Consider the following 19,789-nt stretch of genomic DNA (forward strand, 5'->3'; position numbering starts at 1 on the left):
AAATGTTCATTAGACTTTTTTAGAAATTGAGATCTAGTGAATACCAATAACCATTACAAAGACACGTAGCTACAGTAGCAGTTGTTGGCTTTCAGTTGTACATTAATATGTAATCATTTTGTGTTATTCTTGTGTTATTCAATGTAGACTTACTTAAACATTACTCACAGTGGTTAAATTAATAATTAAATCAACAATGGAAGGGGTTAAGTTCATTTTAGCATGATAAGATAAACAACCCTTACCTCTTGATATCCTGAAAAGCGAGCGGACTCTGTGGGAGCTGTGCCATGCAGCTCATTTCTTTCCCATCCCATCATCCCGTCTTCAGTGAGGTACAGGACTAGGAGTGCCCTCAGAAATGGGATGTCTATTACAGATAGCTGATGATATAAATCCTCACAGCCCTCTTGTATGTCATAGCCCCTTGGGATGTGTCTGGCTTCATTTCCGTCTTTCATTGACACTATCCATAGCTGTCGGGATGATGAGAATGTAGATTTAAATATGTATGTTTTTCTTTCAGAGAGAGTGATATCGCAGAGCTTGATGGTAGACCAGACAAGACTTTGCTCTGGCGTGTGGAGTCCATAGTCAGCCTCAGTCCCAAGTACAGTGGGGGTGTGTGCATCTTCTCTTGAAAACATAAGCTAAGGGCTGGGAATGAAGACTTCAAGAGATGTGATGAGCTCAGAATAGAACTTTTAACTATTGGATGAAAAGTGCTCATGGCCTGTCACTCAGGTGACCCCCAGCATTCTAATCTGTTATAGATACTGATGTATGTACACTACAGAAAACAGGAATTGTATAGAGCTATGTCGTTTTGGCATGTGGGTTAAATGTCACAATGAAAACAAAAACAATATTATAAAATTGTTTTAAAGTAATATTATTTTTTTCTTTTGCCAACTAAAAAAAATAATGTTATGTTTGATATATAAAGTAGTCTATGGATTTATGTATACACAACAGGTAAGTTATCAGTATGTATGTCCACCTTTGTCTCCTCCCACCTGTTGCTGTTAAGAGTGTAGCAACTATTGCCCTTCCTACTGAATGAGAGACATCAGGAATTTGACAGGGTTATCTTTATCGTCAAGCATGAAAGGAAGGAGCTTGTGTTGCATCAGGGAGCTGTAATGGAGAGCACACATGGCACATAAGCATGACTTCCTTATCATAGTAGAGAACAGTGAATCAAGTTGCCCTCTTGGAAGCTTCACTCATCAGCTTTCCCCCAGCACCAGGGTGTTGCCCATAGTGCAAATGCTTCATAAATGTGTCCCTTGCTTTTCTCTTTGGTCTTCCTAACACAACTCTACATGCAATGGATTAACAGTGCTACACAGATTTTGTACTGTGATTTCTGTATGTATTTTACCAATCCACTGATTGCTCTATTTTATGTAATAACAATGAAACAAATACCATTTTTGTTTGATTTTTATTTTATGATTAATATTCACATCACTAGTTAACAATTAAACACAATGAACATCTCTCAGAAAGAAAAATACATCTCAAAATAAAAGGGGAGACAATGAATCCAGTCTACCTAGACTGATGTCTACAGTCCATTGTCCACTGCATGCTCTTATGGTGTGTTAAATAGCAAGTACACACTTATTGTGCCTTTCGAGTAGATGCACAACTAGAGGGGCTCCTTGCTGGTTTCCAGGAGCAGGCTACCTACTGTAACACATGCCACAAGACAACTATAATTAGTCTCATATAGAGGTGGGAAATGGACATCTCAGCATTCACATTCACTGACTGTGTGTGTCGGGTGCAGCAGGTGCGGAATCACTGTTCCAGGGGGTTACTGATGACCTTTAACCTTTCTCGTGCACTTCCTGAATGCTGTCTGTTCCACACGGCCAGTTACAGGTGTTGTGACGTTTAAAAGCTCTCTCTACATAACACACAACAGAGTCAGGAATGCTTGTGGTGTGAACTTGAAGTAGAATTTGACTACACTTATGCGCAGTTGTTTGAGAAGTAGTTACTCTTCATGCAAATTTAATTTGAAACCCTAAGTAGGATGGGGTATATAAAAGAGCAATGTGCACAAGGCAGATTGTTAGCAAGGTGGTAACCCTGAAAGTCAGCACCTTTAAATCAGCTGTCCCTTAACTAAACAAAAGGATACCTCTAGCTATCTAGTAATTTATTTAGTGAGTGACTCATTGTTATCTTAATAACAGACTGAAAAAAATCCTGTATACATATACTGTATATTCCTTGCATCTTACTTAATACATTGCATTTTTAAAAACATTCTTGTTCATCAGCCCTTTTTAACAAAAAAGGCAGACACGCTTAAGAATAAAACACTGTCCAGAGAAAGTTATGTAAGAATCCACAGCTTTTCTTTCATCACATAAGTTAACATCCAATCAAGATTTGATTTTTTACCCTCGTTCCCTGTCGTGATTACTGTAACACTGTGTGTGTTGTCTATTTAACAGTGGGGACCTGTTGGAAGGGTGCAAGCAGTGACTGAGCATCCGAAAGGTGAAACACCCGGCAGACACGGAGAGAGAGAGAAGAACTGACTGACCGTCTGCCTAACTGACCGGCCGACTGACTGACTAACTGACTGGCTGGCTGGCTGGCTGGCTGATGAGTGACTGAGTGACTGAGTGATCAAAGCAGATAGAAGGTACTTTAAGCACAACAACCAAAGACAGATGCAAGCACTGCTAGGTGCACACTCACCACCAAAGGGACAAAAGACAGGTCAGCGGAGCACACTCACTCACTACTACACTCACGGGCAAACAACCTGGAGTTCTCACAGCTATCACACACACGCCACCTACGCACTACTCCATGGCTATACCGTTGCTGTGACTCCTTTCAATCATTTCACTCTTTTTTTTTTAAATCGATTCAAATCTAAAGAGAAGTCTGGGGTATTTTCTCACTGAATACACAAATTATAATAAGGTGCTTTTCAAATGATTGCTTTACTCCTACTGAAGTGGTTACTGAAAGCTTTCTACTTGGCCAACATACAGTATGCTACATTTGTTTCACTGATAATTAAATGACCACAATGGAATTGACCAGAGGAAAGTTTCAAAGTACTTTCTGTTGAATAGTAATACTTTTTGAGGGGTATAATATACCTAATGCTCGAATGCTAGCGTACTTGACAAGCATTACTGGTACACGGTCAGCAGCACTGTTATAAGAGGGCTCCTCGTCATCCAACCCTCCAAAACTTGGATCACTAGAGGATTTTAAAGTGTACAAAGCGCTCACACTGTGCCATTTAAATGTCCATACTCATCACAAATAAAACACAAGAAAAGCTCAATAAAATACTGTCCAGTACAATAGTAATTGCAAATAGTCAAAATAAAAATTCACAATCTTATATCTTGACATTTTGGGATAGGAATTGGTCTTACATCCTGTGTAGACCATGGTTCCCAATATTACCCTTTAGCACTTGACAAAAAACTGGTTGTCACCAGTCAGGCAAATATTATCCAATTTCTCATTTTGGTGATGCTTGTCAACATGTCTCCACCAACGAACTTACAAGTTAAACAGTGCTTTTTGACTAGCTCCCAAACCATGTCATTCCAGAGACAGGTAACATAGGTGGTTTATCTATTACACTGTGTGCCATTTTTAGAATATGCCTCCATCATTTGTGGTGTAAACAAAACCCCCTGCTCACTACCAGCAGGTTTGCTCTTACATCTTCCCCTCTCTCCTCCTACCTCATCCTGCCTGTACACCCTAAGTGGGGATGCATGTGCTGATCTTGCTGTACCATGGTGTAGCTTTTATGTACCTGTGCACTTGAGCTTTTTTTTTTGTGCCCCATCAGCCAAGACCACAATATTGCTTCGAGAGAAACGGTACAATGAGAGAAAGAAGTAGGCTGATGATGAAACAACATATGATACAGCTCATTTGTTACAGTAAATTCTTACGCAAACACGATACAGAGAAGTAAATATCCTACTGTTCAAAGAGCCTACAAGTTTCTAATAGTTCAGAGTGCTGTTTAGAGGGCGACCACGGGGTTATAATCTAAGTGAAGAATCAAGACCAAGACATGGGAAGAGGACAATGGGGAGAGACTGAGTGAATGTTGGCTGGTTAGTCCTATTTTATTAGGATTCAAAGACAGCCCCACATGCTCACGATAAAGGCTTCACTAATTGCCATAGTATGATGTAAGAAGCTACATCTCAAGTGAATTCTGGGGTTTCATTGGGGGGGGGGGGTGCTGGCCGTCAGGCGTGCTCAGATACGGCAGTAGCTGGTGTGTAGCATGTGCTTGGGTCAGTCAAAGGGAAAGCACTGGCTCACACCAGTCAAAAGGGCAGCAGTGAGAAGACACTAAATGCCCACAGGAAATCAGGGATAAGTGGTCTTAAGAAAGCAGCATGGACACAGGAAGTTCTGTGCCAGGACTTGTAGGAGAAGGTAGGATAACTACACTCGTTTCACTGACTAACCTAGCGTGACCTCATCCAGAAGGGCTCGATCTCAAACTTTTACCAAACACCTTATCCCGTAGATTTGAGAAAAAAAGCCTGCACAATCCCAGAGGAACCCATGTGTTTGAAACCGTTGTCTTTTCAATCTGTGCTGAGCTTCAGCAAGACATCAGAGCTTATGGAGATAAGTCCTAGAGGACAGAGAGAATGACAGTGATGGTAGAGGATAAATAAAGCTGAGTAAAAGGTGTATGTGTGTGTGTGTTCTTTTCTGTAAATGCCTGGAGTGTGTGGTAAAAAAATAAACAGTTGCTGTCCTGCTAGTGTGTGTTTTCTGTGTGTGTCTGTGTGCGTAGTGCCCGTCTGTCTCTGTGGAGACAGGTGACAGGTCAGGCGGACTCGGGTGAGGGTGGGCGGAAGATGGCGGACCCCAGAGAGACACTGAGAGAGGTGCTGCAATGTGGGTAGGGGAGGGGGTCGGGGCGGCTGCCACTCGGGTGGGGGAGGGCCAGGAGATGATGATGACGGCTGTGGTCCGTAAGGAGTCGCTCAGCCTCCCGCCAAAAGCTCATGGTAAGACTCAATCTGAGAGAGAAAGAGAGAGAAAAAGAGAGGGATGAGCAGTGGATAAAGAGAGAGAAAAGAGAGGGATGAGCAGTGGATAAAGGAAAGGCATGGATTGTTAAAGACCCCCTCTGTTGAAAATCAAGTTTTAACCTTGTTAACATGTCCGTTTGATGTCAGCTATTTTTACAAGACGTATGAGCGTAATAAGCAGTCAGTGTCATGGCTGAGGATTTCTGTTTTGGATGTACATTTCGACCAATCACAGCCAAGGTGGGCCAATTCAGGCATCAGTCCATGAGTGCATCATAAGAATAGAACCAATCCTGAGTACCTGAGGGTGGGACAATTCTTCATGAAGACACAAACAAGCTAACTAATGTGTCAGCTGCAGCAGCCACTAGCAGGTGAACAGTGTAAAGCCATTTAAGACCATGAAGGGATTTTTTCATGAAAACAACTTCTGAATGTACACTTTGGAGGAATAGATGAGTGATTTAGGGGTGTAATGAACTGCTGGAGTATAATAAATTATGTACAGATGTTCAGTGAAAAGGATTAAGTCTACACCCTGTTCTTTTTAGCAGTGATATCTGTAAGGTAGATTTAAATATATTCTCACACCACTGACAGCCAAAGTGTGTGGGTAGAGACAGAGCTCATGCTGTAGCTATGGGCCACCTACTTGTCCCAGTGATGTGCTTGTCCATCCCCTGTGGAGGGTCTCGGAGCCCCTCGCCCACAGATGGCACTGGCATGGGCATGGCGGCGCTGTCCTTCACCCCATTCTCCTTTGCCATGCTAGCTGACGCAGCTGTCTGGTTGGTACCAGGGGGGGATGGGCTCTCTCCTGCCTTCTCTTTAGCCCCTTCAGCCTGAGGACAGACGACATGCAGACGGATGAGCAGCTCAGTCAGTAGTAACCAGATAGAAACCAGGATGTGGAAATTTAGAGAGGGGCTCTGACTGGAAAATATGGGGACTATTTTCCTAACATTGTTTTATATGAATCACTCTGGTTAAAAAAAAAAAAAAAAAACTGGATAATGTAGGTAAAACATGACGAAAATGCAAGAAAAGGTCTGAAATGTAATTTAGCAAATCACATCTATGACTGGCCTCTGACTCACACCTATACAAAAGCCCCAAGCACCTCTGTGTTCAGCTTGCAATTTTGCTGAATCACTGAGGCCTTGTGTATTTAAAACAAGAGATGTCTGCCCTCTTGTGGCCAAAAATATGGCAAATGTAGAACAGACAGCAGGGTCTGGCTTATGCAAAGCATGTTATAATATTGCATTTGTGGCAAAGAAGACTATAGCCTATTCCACAAGCAAAATTAGCGGAAATCTGAAAGAATACAGTAGGTCAGACCTTCATCTATGTCCCAACATGAAAGAGATTCTGTCACAGGCCTGCCATCATTTCATTTTATGTGTGTGCCATGGGTGCGTCTTTGTGACAGCATCTTTGTGACAACATCTTTGTTTGCATCCACCAAATTTTCTCTTTCGTCAGAGGGATTTATTTGTACAGTTGAGATTCACCCTTTGAGGCTAATTTTATGAGGACTTATTTCAGAGTATACTGTCTGTATGCTGGTATGCTGGTATATTATGCGAGTGGGGAAAATGATGGTTTTTACCTTGCCATTGTCAACTCCTGATTCATGGCCAAGATTGTCCATGGATCCTATTTTAGACTTGGCCTTGATGTTCACCTTGTGGGATTCTATCTTCACATCACCACCTCCTGCCATGTGCAAAGCATTGCAGTTACAAGAGGAAAGTAATCTCCCATGCTATCCTCTAACCATACCATGCATCCATGCTTTCCCACCTGGTTTGTACTTAATATTGTCCTTGGAGCCACACTTGGCTGTCACTTTGCTTACATCCACCTTTTTAGTGAGAATCTGAACCTGTAGATAAAGATCACAAAAGGAAATGCTGATGACTTACAGTATATCATGTCTGTACTGGTGGCTCAGCCACTTCCTGAATGCCCACAGATTTTACTGTAAAAGCTTGCCATGATTTTGCACATTTCAGCGTTCAATTTCAACAACAATTCTAGTACTGTATGTGTAAAAAAATACAAATTAGTTTAAGAAACATTAGTATACAGTGGTGTATAAAGCATGCACATGCTAGGGGTTAAAATAGTGTTTCTTTTGTTTCATGCAACACACACACTCACACACACTCACACATCCAGAACCCAAATGCAGTGCACACAGCTGCAATCTGTTGCTATGTATTATATAGGGGTATATGCTGTACCCGACATCTGGGTCTGGGCAGTGAGACACAGTGCACTTACATTCCCTCCACCAGGGACATGCTTGATATTGTCCTTGGAGCCACAGCGGGAGGTGACGTGGCTGAAGTCCAGCTTTTTGTGAACTATCTGAACCTAAACACAGCACAACACCACAGAGGACACAGGGTCATTGGGGGCAGCCCAGCAGGAGCAAGGACATGAGGAAGGTGGTCGTGGAGGTCAAGGGCTCTACATACATAAGCCATAGTCATCCTCACTACGGAGGGATTCACTCATAATCATCATGTAATGGAATCATCATGTCACTGTCAGGGGGAGACGCAAATGGACTGAGAAGTATGTTCATGGAGATGCACAGCCAGTGGGGAGGTCATTTAAGCAAAGCACTCTGAAGACTAAGATGTGCCTACAGTAGGTGTGCGCCACAGGTATGAATTTATAGTCATGACTACCTGTGCATGTCAGCAGATAGGGTTGTCAATGTGCCACTGCTTTGAATTCTACAGGTATGTGTGACGATTACATGTGAATGGTTATAAAAGGATTCAATGATTCAAGGATTTTTTATTTGTCACATACATAGAGATATAGTTGTAAAACATGTAGTGAACTTTAATGTGCAGAGGTGTCTATTTATAAGGGTAAAGAAAAAGATTTAGAAGAATTTAATAAATAGATTGAGAGAGAAGGGGGTAAAAGTGCAGTGTGTGTAAGTGCAGTATGGCAAGTCCATATACTAATGTAGCTTAAAGAGTTTTATGTGTTAAGGATGCAGAAGGTTTGAGGAAAGAGACTCCTCCTCAGTCTTTCTGTTTGAGCCCTATGGGAACATGCTGTATGCCTGTTATTTTCCCTTAACATATTCTGTATGGTTTGTAAACAGCATAATAATCAATCTTTGAGAATATGATACTAATAGGGAGACTGAATGGTACTCTCTGATTGTTTGTCTCAGGGGAGTCCGTTCAAAAATAAGCAGTTGCATTTTCTTCCCAACATGGCTAAACTCCTCTTGGACACTAGGTTTCACACCCTCAATGAAGGTGTGTGTTGTGTGCTCAACAGTCACAAGTGTCGTTTTTCAGATTACTAAGAGTCATCTTCTTGAAAGGTACCTCTTAAGAAAGATATTACTGTCTACTACAGCTGGTGCTCTCAGCACGGAGGTTAGAGAAACTCAGTGGAGTGAACGCTCAGGTCTTCAACACACAGTGTGTTTCACGATGAGCGTGAGAGCTGAACAGGGGCAAAAGGGCACCATCATGATGATTATCCCACCATGGCTACTCTGACAGTGGCGGAGCACTGCTAAAGTATCTCTGGAGGCTGAAGCAGTGGAGTTAGGTGTAGCACCACAGTGAGACGTGCATTTATAAAACCCACAACATCAGAGCAATCAAAACATCCTGGGTCAACATGAGGAAGGGTTCCTATTGAGATATATAACCACATATACATCCACACATGCACACAACACACACACACATATACATCAAAACATATCTTAAAATATACAGTAAAAAGGATAATCTATAGTATAGTATTGTTAAGGCTGTGAGGCTGTATGTGTGATCCTGGGAATGTATGAACAGTAATTTCATTTTGATTGATTGGTTAAATCCAATCCAATTTCTATGTCAACAAATGTATTCCACAACAAGTTATTGATTGTGAATGGTAAAAATGTGAATCAGCTGATGTGAAATAAATCCATGTGAGATAACTATTCACCAGTTGTTCCCAGGGACAGTCACAGCCTCCTAACAGAGTGCAAGAGTTAAAGAGAGAAGACCAGCAGAGGAAATGTCTATAGAAATGAATTGATTATAAATCAAGCATTTTAAGTTAATCGCTTTAGATAAGGATAATTTCACATTGAAAAGTCATCACAATTGAGCACAGCTGTGTCAAGGCACACAGCTTTCACTTACACATAAAAGGTTATCACATCATCTACTTACTTTGTGTTTGTTGATGAACCACAGTGAGTATTTTGGTGTGTGTAAATCAATATATTTTTCAGTTTAAATTCTATATCCGGAAGATCACTGAAAGTGACACAATGTCTAGTATTTTGATAGCAAACGTGAAATAAATAGCATGAGAATCAAGCCATCACCCCTTGCCTAACCAGGCAGTGACAGAAATTGCTTTCTTCATAGCACACTGCACTAAGTAATGATTGTCTGGTAAAATGCTCATATAAAAGTATTGGTAATGTTGTCTGTATATCTATGTAAGTGTGTGTAACATCAGGGAGACAAAGCAGGGAGGTAACGGACAGTGCAGGCTAAGTGAACAAGTTAGAGAATGTGTGTGAAAGTGAGTGAGTAAGTTGTTAGTGATTGGGCAAGTGAACAATAAGCCAATCCAGGGGTGAAAGTTAGTGAGAGGGTGAATAGATGTGTGAGACGGAGTGAGTGAGTGAGTGAGTGAGTGAGTGAGCAAGAGAGAATATGAGAGTGTATTTGTGAGAGAGTCAGTCAGTGATTGAGGGAAGAAAGTGAATGACAGATTGTCTGAGTGAGAGAGTGAAGAATTGAGTGAATGTGTACATCTATGAGTGAGAGAGTGAGTAAGTGAGAGAGAGAGAAAGAGAGAGAGAGAGAGAGAGGGAGGAAGGGGCGAATGATAGAGTGAATACAAAAGGGAGATGGCGATGGGCGGACTCACTTTGCTCTGGCTGGTCTCTTTGGAGAGGGAGCCCTTTGCCAGAGCATCGCTCCTGCCCTGGGATGCGGACACCTGAGGAGACAACCACCCACGGGTCAGAAGGAAAAGCGGCCCCAGGATGGTGAACAGCAGGTGTGCATGGAGAGGAAGTGGGGAGGGCTGCCCCTTGCCAAGGCCGCTGGTAGAGCAAACTGCCAGCTTTTATTATTTATTTATTTTTTGGCACGCGGACATCCGCCACCGTACAGGTCATCACACAGGACTCAGGTGTTTTTTGAGAGAACATGAGGTGCAGGTATGTCAGCTGTATGGAGCCCCTGAATTCCATGGAGGGCAAAGTCAGTGCGGCAAGGAAAGGGTCAAAAACACACAGACAAGGGTCAAAAACACACAGACGAGAGAGCAGCCATTTTGGAGAGGGCAGGACAAACATGGAGGAGGTGTAGCCTGAGCTGAGATGCCCTCCCTGGCTGTCACCAGAGATGGGCTCTCTCTCCGTCGGAGTGGTGGCACTGCCAGTGACCTTTCTTACTCGCGAAGCCTCATGAACTCTGAATGCTGCGCTAGCGCATCCGAGCACACTGCATGCAACACGGTCTTGTTGGCTTTGAGTGCAGATGTGGCGCCAGATTTGTCGACGGTCATTGAACAGCGAGGAGGAAAAGCATGTGAGCTGAAATCCGCCCTGAGGGGTGAGACTGATTTACACATTAAAACTGCCACTGCTGTGCTTTGACAGTGATGGTGATTGATCAAGAAGAGAAAACAGCTTGTGGCAGGCTCTCTTATGGTGGCATAAACAATGCGGGTGAAATTTGGCATGATGCACTCGAGTATAATAAACATGGTCCTTCCTGCTAATACAAACATGATATTCCTACAGAATAAGCTCATGGGCACGGGCTGTTATTGTCAGATCAGCCGTAGAGACAGCTCACAGACAGACGAGTAAAAGCCCAAGCAATGTAAACATGATATTCCTACGTAATAAACTCATGGCCACAGGCTGTTATTATTATATGTCAAAATGTGCCCTCTTAAGCAATGTTAACTTAAATTGATATTCTTGTCTACCGTGGGATAGTGAGAAACTCATGGTCTGGAACATGTGAAGAAATTGACAATAAAGCTGACTTTGACTTTTGACTTATTGTACTGTATGTCAGATGAGCCGCTGAGGCAGCTCACAGCCAGACAGAAATAAAAGCCCAAGCAATTCAATTAATACAAGGTCATATTGAAAGTGGGATGAAACTTTATATACAACATGACAATTTTTGTATCGAAAACCAACTTTTGTCTTGGCGTACTCACCCTTCCACCACCAGGCTGGTATTTCATGTTGTCCGTCGAGCCGATTTTGGAGCGGACGTTCTTGAGGTCAGGCATGGGTGCGGAGAGGGGCTTCCTTGGGGCCCGTGGGACGGGCGGCTTCTTCTCGGGCACTGTCTGTTTGGGCACGGGGGGGCTTGGTGATACGAGAGCGGCGAGGGGTGCCATTGGTGGTTGCTGGTGTGGCAGAGTCAGGGGTCGGTGTCTGGCTCGTCTTGGGGCGAGCTGAGTTTAAGATGGAGAGAGAGAGGGGTAAGAAGAGGGGTAAGATAGAGAGGGAGTGAGCGAGGGAGAGAGAGAGGGAGAAAGGTGGATACAAACACAAAGAAATGAATGATGATATGTATGCACAATCAATGAGGAAAAATATAAAGCAGAAATAATCTGCCCAAATGCCTTATCTATATCTATTCCAGGGAAAAGAATAAATAATGAAAGTTGAGATGATTCCACCTGTTTCATATAGTCATCAGCATCTAAACTGATGACTAACAAACACTTCAGCAGCTAGCCCAGAGCTCCTGGCGGCTGGGTTCTATTTCCACTGCAGGGAGACATTCCCTTTTCCTCCTGACTCTTAACATCTGTCTCTGTCCTCCGCTTCTCTTAACCATGGAAAATACTGCTACGCAGACTTCAAAATGCCTGAAGCTGGTACTGTGCTGAGGTCAACCTTCGAACGCAGGGCTGTCTCTGCGGTCTGGCTCTCAGACTAATGGTCTCTGAGGTTGCTAGGTGCTTTTTTTGGGTGATTCTGCTGTGGGCGCTCAGTCAGATGCATGGCCATGCTTACCTGCTGTCGTCTTGGCTGTGCTGGGCTTCTTCGCCTCGCCTGGTTTACTCTCGGCCTTTGAGGCTGCAAGGCAGGGTACATTTGGATCACTTAGACTCAAATTCACCACCATCACATGCTAGTAAGGACTACAATGTGTGCGTGTGTGTGTGTGTGTGTGTGAGTGTGTGTGTGTGTGTGTGTGTGTGTGTGTGTGTGTGTGTGTGTGTGTGTGTGTGTGTGTGTGTGTGTATGTGCAATTGTATATCACAAAGAATTGTATCATTGACCTCTGCAGATATTCCTGGCAGATAAATGGCCACGGCTATATTGGAACATGCTGATCTGTTCAAATAGGATGTGATTTGTTTTTTTGTTTGTAAAATGTCATGTCATCAAATTGCATACACATCTACACACAGTTTGAATGTCTAGATTTCTTAAAGAATATATTTTGGGAAGTGTACAACAAATAGGCATCTCAATGGCTAATTCTTATGGAGAAACCCTTTAGGCCAGTCTCTTCTAGATCCGTGCTCTTAGAAGTATGGGAGCAGACTCATGACTACCTGAGGAGCGGCGGGCGGTGTGTGTGCCGGCTGGAGCCCCATTTTTGGGGGTGGTGGTGCGAGACGCAGGGGCACCATTGGCCTTGGACACTGAGGGTCGCTTCTGGGCAGTGCCATTGTCAGGTGTCTGATGAGATACACAGGCTATTACAGAGGGTCGAGGATATCCTTCAATCCTCATCACTCTTTCTCAACATCTTTCGACACTCACTCAATCACACACACACCAACTCATACACAATTATCCAAGAATAAAACACTGGTTGAAAATGAGACAAAGAGGTATGTATGGCAGAAAGACACATTTCAACAGAGGAAAAAATAACAACAAAATCGACTGGCAATTAAGGACTGATCGACAAATTGGACAAAACTGTGCTGCAGTTCTGTGAAGGAAAAGATGGAGAAAACAGAGAACTGTGTAGAACCATTTCAGAGAGAGAGAGAGAGAGTAGTAGAGAAATAGTCAGGAGGCAGGTCAAGAGCGTCAATGGCCATTACAGACCCTTCCTCCTGGACGCTGTCCCTGTAGATGAGACAGAGTCTGGCGTGGGACCACAAAGATGGGGTGGACCTGACTCACCTTCGCCTTAGCCTCACTGGGAGTGGTTCGCTTCGGGCCACTAGACGGGGTGCTGGCCTTGGGGGCCGGGCATTTTTTATCAGCAGCAGGCTTGACCGCAGAGGACGTGCGATTTTGGGCGGCAGCACTTTCTGCCGTAGACAGCGAGTTTGGTCTTGTTTTGGATGCACTTGTTTTGGTTGACCCTACAGTTATCTGTCAGTGTGACGTTTACACACGAGAGAAAGAAAACAAAACAGTTGCAAAGATGGTGAAAATGAAATCATGGAAAGCAGAAAAAAAAACCCAGCATGAATCTAATCAAAGTAAACAATGATATTAACAAAAAAAACCGCATAAATGATAAGCAGCCATTATCAAAATCAACAGCGCTAAGTGAGATGAACTGGAGCAAGTGCATGGCGTGTGCTCTGAGGTTTACCTTGGCCTTGTCTGGGCTGACCAGGTCTTTATTGCCATTAGCGGTCGGAGACTTGGCGGTGCCCTTTCCAGCCTTCTCGTTCTTTTCTGCTTTGGCTGCCTTGTCTGTCTTCTCGGTGTTGGCCTTCTCCTCCTTCTCCTTGTTGGTCTTCTCAGGCTTGTCCACCTTCTCGCTCTTCTCCGCTTTGTTGTCGTGTTTCTCCATCTTGTCGTGTTTATCCTCGTCTTTGATGATCTTCTCACTCTTCTGAGTCTTGTCCACGTTTTCTATCTTTTTAGTTGTGTCCTCTTTCTCCTTCTTCTCAAAGGTATCCATCTTCTCCACCTTCTCTGGTTTGTCTGTCTTCTCGAACATGTTGAAATTGTCTCCCTTGCTAAAGGGATCTGCTTTCTCCTGCTTGAACATCTTCTCATCCTTTGCTGTAAAGGGACAGAGGAAACATCTTTCACTTCTTACAGCATATAAAATATCACTCTATGAGCACCGCTGTCTTACAGCTCACATGAGAGGAGAGGATATATTCAGAGACAGCAGAATAACTCCTGGAAACATTTACATGCACTGTATTCACTTAGCTGACGCTGAATAACCACCTCATGCATTTCAGGACAGGTATAATGGACTGCTTGGTTGTTCAGCTATCCTCCCATAGCATCTTTGAAATGGTGCACACACCCCTACCTCTGAATAATGTTTTACTGATTCCCATATGTTACTGACTTTACTGAAGTGGGAACTCTCAAACGTTTCATGACACTTCTGAAGCCCCTTCTGAAGTTGGTTTTCGGTGCTGGGGCATCCGAGTGAGGTCACCGAGCGAGACTGAGAGGTTGGACTGACAGGAAAGCAGAGTGTGGAGGAGCACAGAGTGCACAAAAAAGCACATTGTTGGCACGGGTGCCTTACATAACCTGGCACTGCTCACCCCACAGAGACAGAGAGAGAGTGAGGAAGAGAATGAGGGGGGGGAGATAGAGAAAGAGAAGGGGAGAGAGGGAGAGAGAGATCAATGAGTGGCACAGACTAGAGGACAAAGTGGCACTAAGAGAGAAGAGAGGAAGAGGGCAGGATGAGAGATGACAAGGAGTGTCTCTTGCATCTTGCATCGTGAATCCTGTGTTTGTCTTTGACATTTTAACAAAGACAATACAGGATGGCCTCAGCTATTTTATTTAAAACAACTATGCTGCAGATGTAGAATGAGACATGGAGGGGAATACACATTTGTCCCCATACTCTTTATTGAGCCTTTTAGGCAAATGGCAGTCAAATGAATCCTTTCTGCTTTGATGACACATATGGTCTGCTTAGAGATGAAGCCAATCAAAATGAGAAAAAAAAAAAAAAAAAAAAGACTGAGCATGATATTCCCATGGAAACACCATGAGACACTGATATGTTCTAATTGGAATTATTATTTGATTTGTTTTGATGGTATATTATTGAATGAAATCCTTAAACACTGGGCGACAACTAGAGCTATCTTATTATTATCACCTCTAAACCTAGATACAAACACAATGACAGGGACCAAATGACTTAAATGACCTTCTAAACCACAAAATATGACACACCCCCAGTCACACATAAAGATACAGTACAGTACACATAATCATCATCCCCAATCACACACACACTCACACATACACGCACACATTCACACCCACACACACGCCTGCACAAATATTAGGAAAGCCTTGGGGGTAGAGCCAGAGGTGTTGGCAGCTGCGCGACCCCATGCCTGCCCTGTCTCTCTGCTGGCTGAGCCGCAGCATCTGGGCACACAGCAGAGGGCACCTTGAGCACCATCTCGCCGCTTCACTTCACTCAAAGGGGCTGTCATCCCCAGAGACGCTAGGTCTGCCCCAGCCATTTTACCACACAGATGCAAAAACAGCACTCCATCTCTTCGTCACCCCTACACCACAACGCACACACACACACACACACACACACACACACACACACACACACACACACAGCCTTCTACACACAACATCCAGCCAACCAGACAGTAAGCCACCTCGAGTCACCACCGGCTAGCTGCAGACAGGTCAGGGCGCTTTCACAACAACAACAACAACAACAATCCCCCCCCCCCCTGACACCCTGGGTGGCGTCCGTTTGCTGAGTCATTCCCTGTGATGCAACGGTAACAAGGTGGCTCTCGTTTCCTCTCTTCTCGTCTCATCTCATCTCCTGCCCAGTGGCCCCGGGTGCGTCACCTACCATTCATGGCTGCTTTGGCGTGATGGCTGCTGGTGGAGGCGTCGGGGGACACAGCTGCCGCGGGCGCTGCCTGGCCTGGCTCAGGTGTGGCCGTGCTGCAGGTGGGCTGTGGCTGCGGGGAGCTGCAGGTGGTCCGGCCGGGGCTCAGCGACGGGGCAGCCGCAGGCAGGAAGGGCTTCTGCTCCACGGTGGGGGAGCGTTTGGGGGCAGACTGCTGCTGCTTCTGCTGCTGCTGCTCGTGCGTGGCGGCGGGTTTGCCGGGGTACTTGTCCGGCAGCTGGGGGCTGGTGGGCACGGCGAGGCGGGAGGAGTCTGAAGTGGTGCGCGTCACCGTGTGGCGCTGTTGTGGCACATCTCTCGCAGCGCCACCTGCTGGCCACGCAACGCTCCTATCGTCATCATCGCTGCTCACATCCACATGGCTGTCGGCCACCACATCAATAACGCAGTAGTTGGGGCCCAGAGGCGAAGGCACTAGAGAGGGAGCCGAGCCGCTCGTCACAGCCCCGGAGGACACGCCCCCGGGCTTGGGATGGCCGGAGGTTGGTGGGGGCAGGTGCAGGGCGGTAGGGTGGAGAGAGATGGAGGCTCCCGGGGCGAGGCCAGCGCTGCTGCTTCCGTTGCTCGGGTGCGGTCTCCCGGGTGACGCCGCCGGAGACAGCGAGGAGGACGACAGCGGGCTGGTGGGGCTCTCCCCCACGCTGCCCAGAGACGCCCTGTTTCCCTGACAACCCGACACCTTGAGCTCCCCCTGCACTTTGCCATGGAGACCCTGTCCGTGCTGTTCCCCTGCCGGGGCGGTTGCCCGCGGGCTGCCAGCCTGCCCCTGGTGCCAATCCCAGCCCTGGGTAGAGGGCACTGGGCACAGCTCACTGTAGTCCGAGCGCTGAGAAGACATCCTCCCTCCTCTACGCACGTCTTCTGTCCTGATTTTGTTTTTTGGCTGCTGTCGTTACTGTTCCTAAAATCTATTTGTTTACCCTGTTTCTTAAGATGCAATTGTGAATGTGAGGTGAGCGTGTGTGTGTGTGCGTGTGTGTGTGTGTGTGTATGTGTATGTGTATGATATTTCCCTTTTCTGTACCTCCCTGCTCTGAACAACAGTGAGACTGGACTGCTCTCCTTGCGCTCTCACTCCCTCACACAAACACTCTCTCTCTCTCTCTCCCCCCTCTAATCTCTCTCGGCAGTCTCTCTCATTCTCTCTCTCATCCTGCTCTGACATCACGGCTCTGCCCGAGACTCATCACATGGCTGCCCTGATCTGGCTCTCATTGGCTGCCGAGGAGTTGCAAGCAATGCCAGCAGCCAGCAGCCCGCACACTCAGATACGCACACACACTCACTTACCACATCTTTCATTCAGGCATGGCTGATGATTTCTTCCAGAAGGATCTAAGCCCTCCAAACATATGCAAACACACACACACACACATACACACACACTTACAGACATAAAGTCATATTTAATATGGCATTTTAAGCTGCAAAACCAAAATTATGACTATTGTCTGCTATATTTTTTGCTGCTTTTCACAAAAGGCACCTCTAAAAGGTATACTGAATTTGAATTGGAGCATGTTGTTAGATGTCAAACATGTTAGATGAGAGTGAAAGTGACGACATCCGTGTGGACATCCATATCGCATGACTAGCAAGATGGACTGTCAGACTGATTGACTGAACATAAACTATAAGGGCATTTGGAAAGAGCAGACCTTTGTCAATGCCTAATGCACTGTCTAACAATGTTTACAAAAGTGAACTACAAATTGTGGATCCATCCCATGATCCAGATCCACTCCAAAATGTAATGAACTCTTCCTGAGCCCTTTCCGCCGAGTGCATTTTAAACAATCCTGATGACAGCTAGTTAGTCAGTCAGACGAACAAACCAACTGAACTGAAAACACCACCTCCTTGGCTGAGGAAAACTAACAGTTGTTCAACAAACTGGCTGACTTGGTAATTGATGTATGTCACTGTCATTTACATTACAATTACAGAGATGAGCTGCATTGCCATCTTAATTCAACACAGAAATCCACTAGCACCAGTACAGAAACACAAACGCACACACACACGCTGCAGTGCCACTCAGAAGCATCAGGGTCACATTACAGTAAGTAAAAAAGTAATTAACAGTGACATGATCGATAGATGCCAAGCTGAGTTATCTGCACACTGTTGAAGTTACAGTCATAGCCACTAATGGATTTCTATTCTGCGTTAGCAATCAGTCATTAAATATAATCCTGCCATGATCCTGCCATGATCTTCAAAACATGTCCCTGCACCAGTGCTCATCATTGCCAGTCATATTCCCTCCTACACACACACACACACACACACACACACACACACACACACACACACACACACACACACAAACACCAAACCAAGCAAAGCAAAGTATGACACAACTCTTTCATAGACCAAAGCCTCTCCATCCAATTACCCCAACACACACATAACAGCTCTACCCCCGTCTCAGATGGATGCCTGCCTGCACTGGGGCTCCACCCTCTTGTACTGGTCCAACACGTGACTCCGCTTTGTCACCACTGGCACCCTCCACCAGTCACAGCAACGCAATTACTGAGCGCATTCTCATCAAACATAAATGAGTGAGCATTATGTAATCTCTAAAATAGTCTGCCGTTTACAGTACAGGGGCTAAACAAAAGTGTGAGGGGGGTTGCATTATGCAAGTGGTACAAGTGGAGTGAAGCATTCTGGGATTCCATAGATTCTACGGCCCGCAGCTGACCTCCGGGATCTGGCAGGATCCCCTAGTTAGTTCTCATGCCGTCACAAATCATTTTTTTCCCCTTGGCCGAGCCAATAATTGCAATACGTAATGTGTCACTGCGCTGACAAAACATCTCATTCAGTCACAATCAGCCACGGTCTTAGTCTCAGCCATTATAGGAACGTGAAGGCAAGCCATTTCCAACTGTTCCCAAGCAGCACTGCCTCAGAATCCAGTAAAGTTAACCAACGAGGCATTACATACAGTCTGCTGCCCATCTACAGTCACCCTCCAGGCAGAGTGTTTCTACATGAACCGCATGTGCAGCTGGTGTGAGGGGCAGACGCATGTGAGCACCATAATTGGGGTGCAACTCACATGTACTACAATGCATCTGCTACAAAGCAACCTCATTCCAGCTCGGTGACAGAGCTCCCCTCCCCCCAAAAAAGAGACTCTTCTATCTGATTGTTTCATCACTATAATAGCTCTGACTCCTGTGAATGGACATTGTTACATAAGTTTGATGCCTGATGTATTCCTCTGTTTACATCCCCCAAAGACAGAACATTCCAGCGAGCCGCATGGCCCAGGCCCTTCAGCTTCTCTCTTTTCTGTGTGCCGGATGGAGACTATGTGCATCATCACATTTGGATAACATGTTCAGTCTCTCCTTTGATTACTGAGTTTTACTCATTACAATGAAAATATCAGGATTTCGTCACTTTGCCGTCTTAAAGGTCAGTGGCATCATTCTCGGCTATGTGTCATTCGGGCAATAACGCACAGATGGATGCATAAGAGCCTTGCTGAGCATTTTGGATGAGGGATAAAAGGCTCAATAGTTTACAAACCGCTTAATGTTCCCAATCATGCATGCTATTAGCATTCTAAAGCCAAGCTCAAAACGATTTCGGAAAAGAATGGTTAAAAAAATACTTAAGCCGAGGGAATGTGTTAAGAGAGTTGGTGATGAAGGAGGAGGTGGGGGAGGGGACTGGTGTCTGTCACTGAGTTTCTATTTCTGGACTCCATCCTCCAGTCACACCCCATTTCGTTCCTCAGCAGATCCTACCCACTGCATCTCCAAGGAAACCGCCTCCCATATCCATGGCAACAGGCTACCAGTCAAAGCAGTGATGGGG

At 45.1% G+C, this 19,789-nt stretch overlaps 1 protein-coding gene across 1 annotated transcript in view; it reads right to left on the reverse strand.

Moving 5' to 3' along the window:
- Positions 1-5,020: 5,020 nt before the first annotated feature.
- Positions 5,021-19,789, reverse strand: part of LOC125300090 (microtubule-associated protein 4-like) — a 37,862-nt gene continuing 23,093 nt past the window's right edge. The window contains 12 exon segments of the mRNA XM_048251626.1: positions 5,021-5,051; positions 5,716-5,905; positions 6,676-6,782; positions 6,870-6,951; positions 7,353-7,445; positions 9,987-10,058; positions 11,301-11,453; positions 11,455-11,543; positions 12,112-12,174; positions 12,660-12,786; positions 13,243-13,437; positions 13,664-14,082. Of these exon segments, the coding sequence (XP_048107583.1) occupies positions 5,047-5,051; positions 5,716-5,905; positions 6,676-6,782; positions 6,870-6,951; positions 7,353-7,445; positions 9,987-10,058; positions 11,301-11,453; positions 11,455-11,543; positions 12,112-12,174; positions 12,660-12,786; positions 13,243-13,437; positions 13,664-14,082 (1,595 nt within the window). The 3' untranslated portion in view covers positions 5,021-5,046.

The sequence above is a fragment of the Alosa alosa genome, chromosome 1 (assembly GCF_017589495.1).
Source record: "Alosa alosa isolate M-15738 ecotype Scorff River chromosome 1, AALO_Geno_1.1, whole genome shotgun sequence".
NCBI classification, from domain to species: Eukaryota; Metazoa; Chordata; class Actinopteri; order Clupeiformes; family Clupeidae; genus Alosa; species Alosa alosa.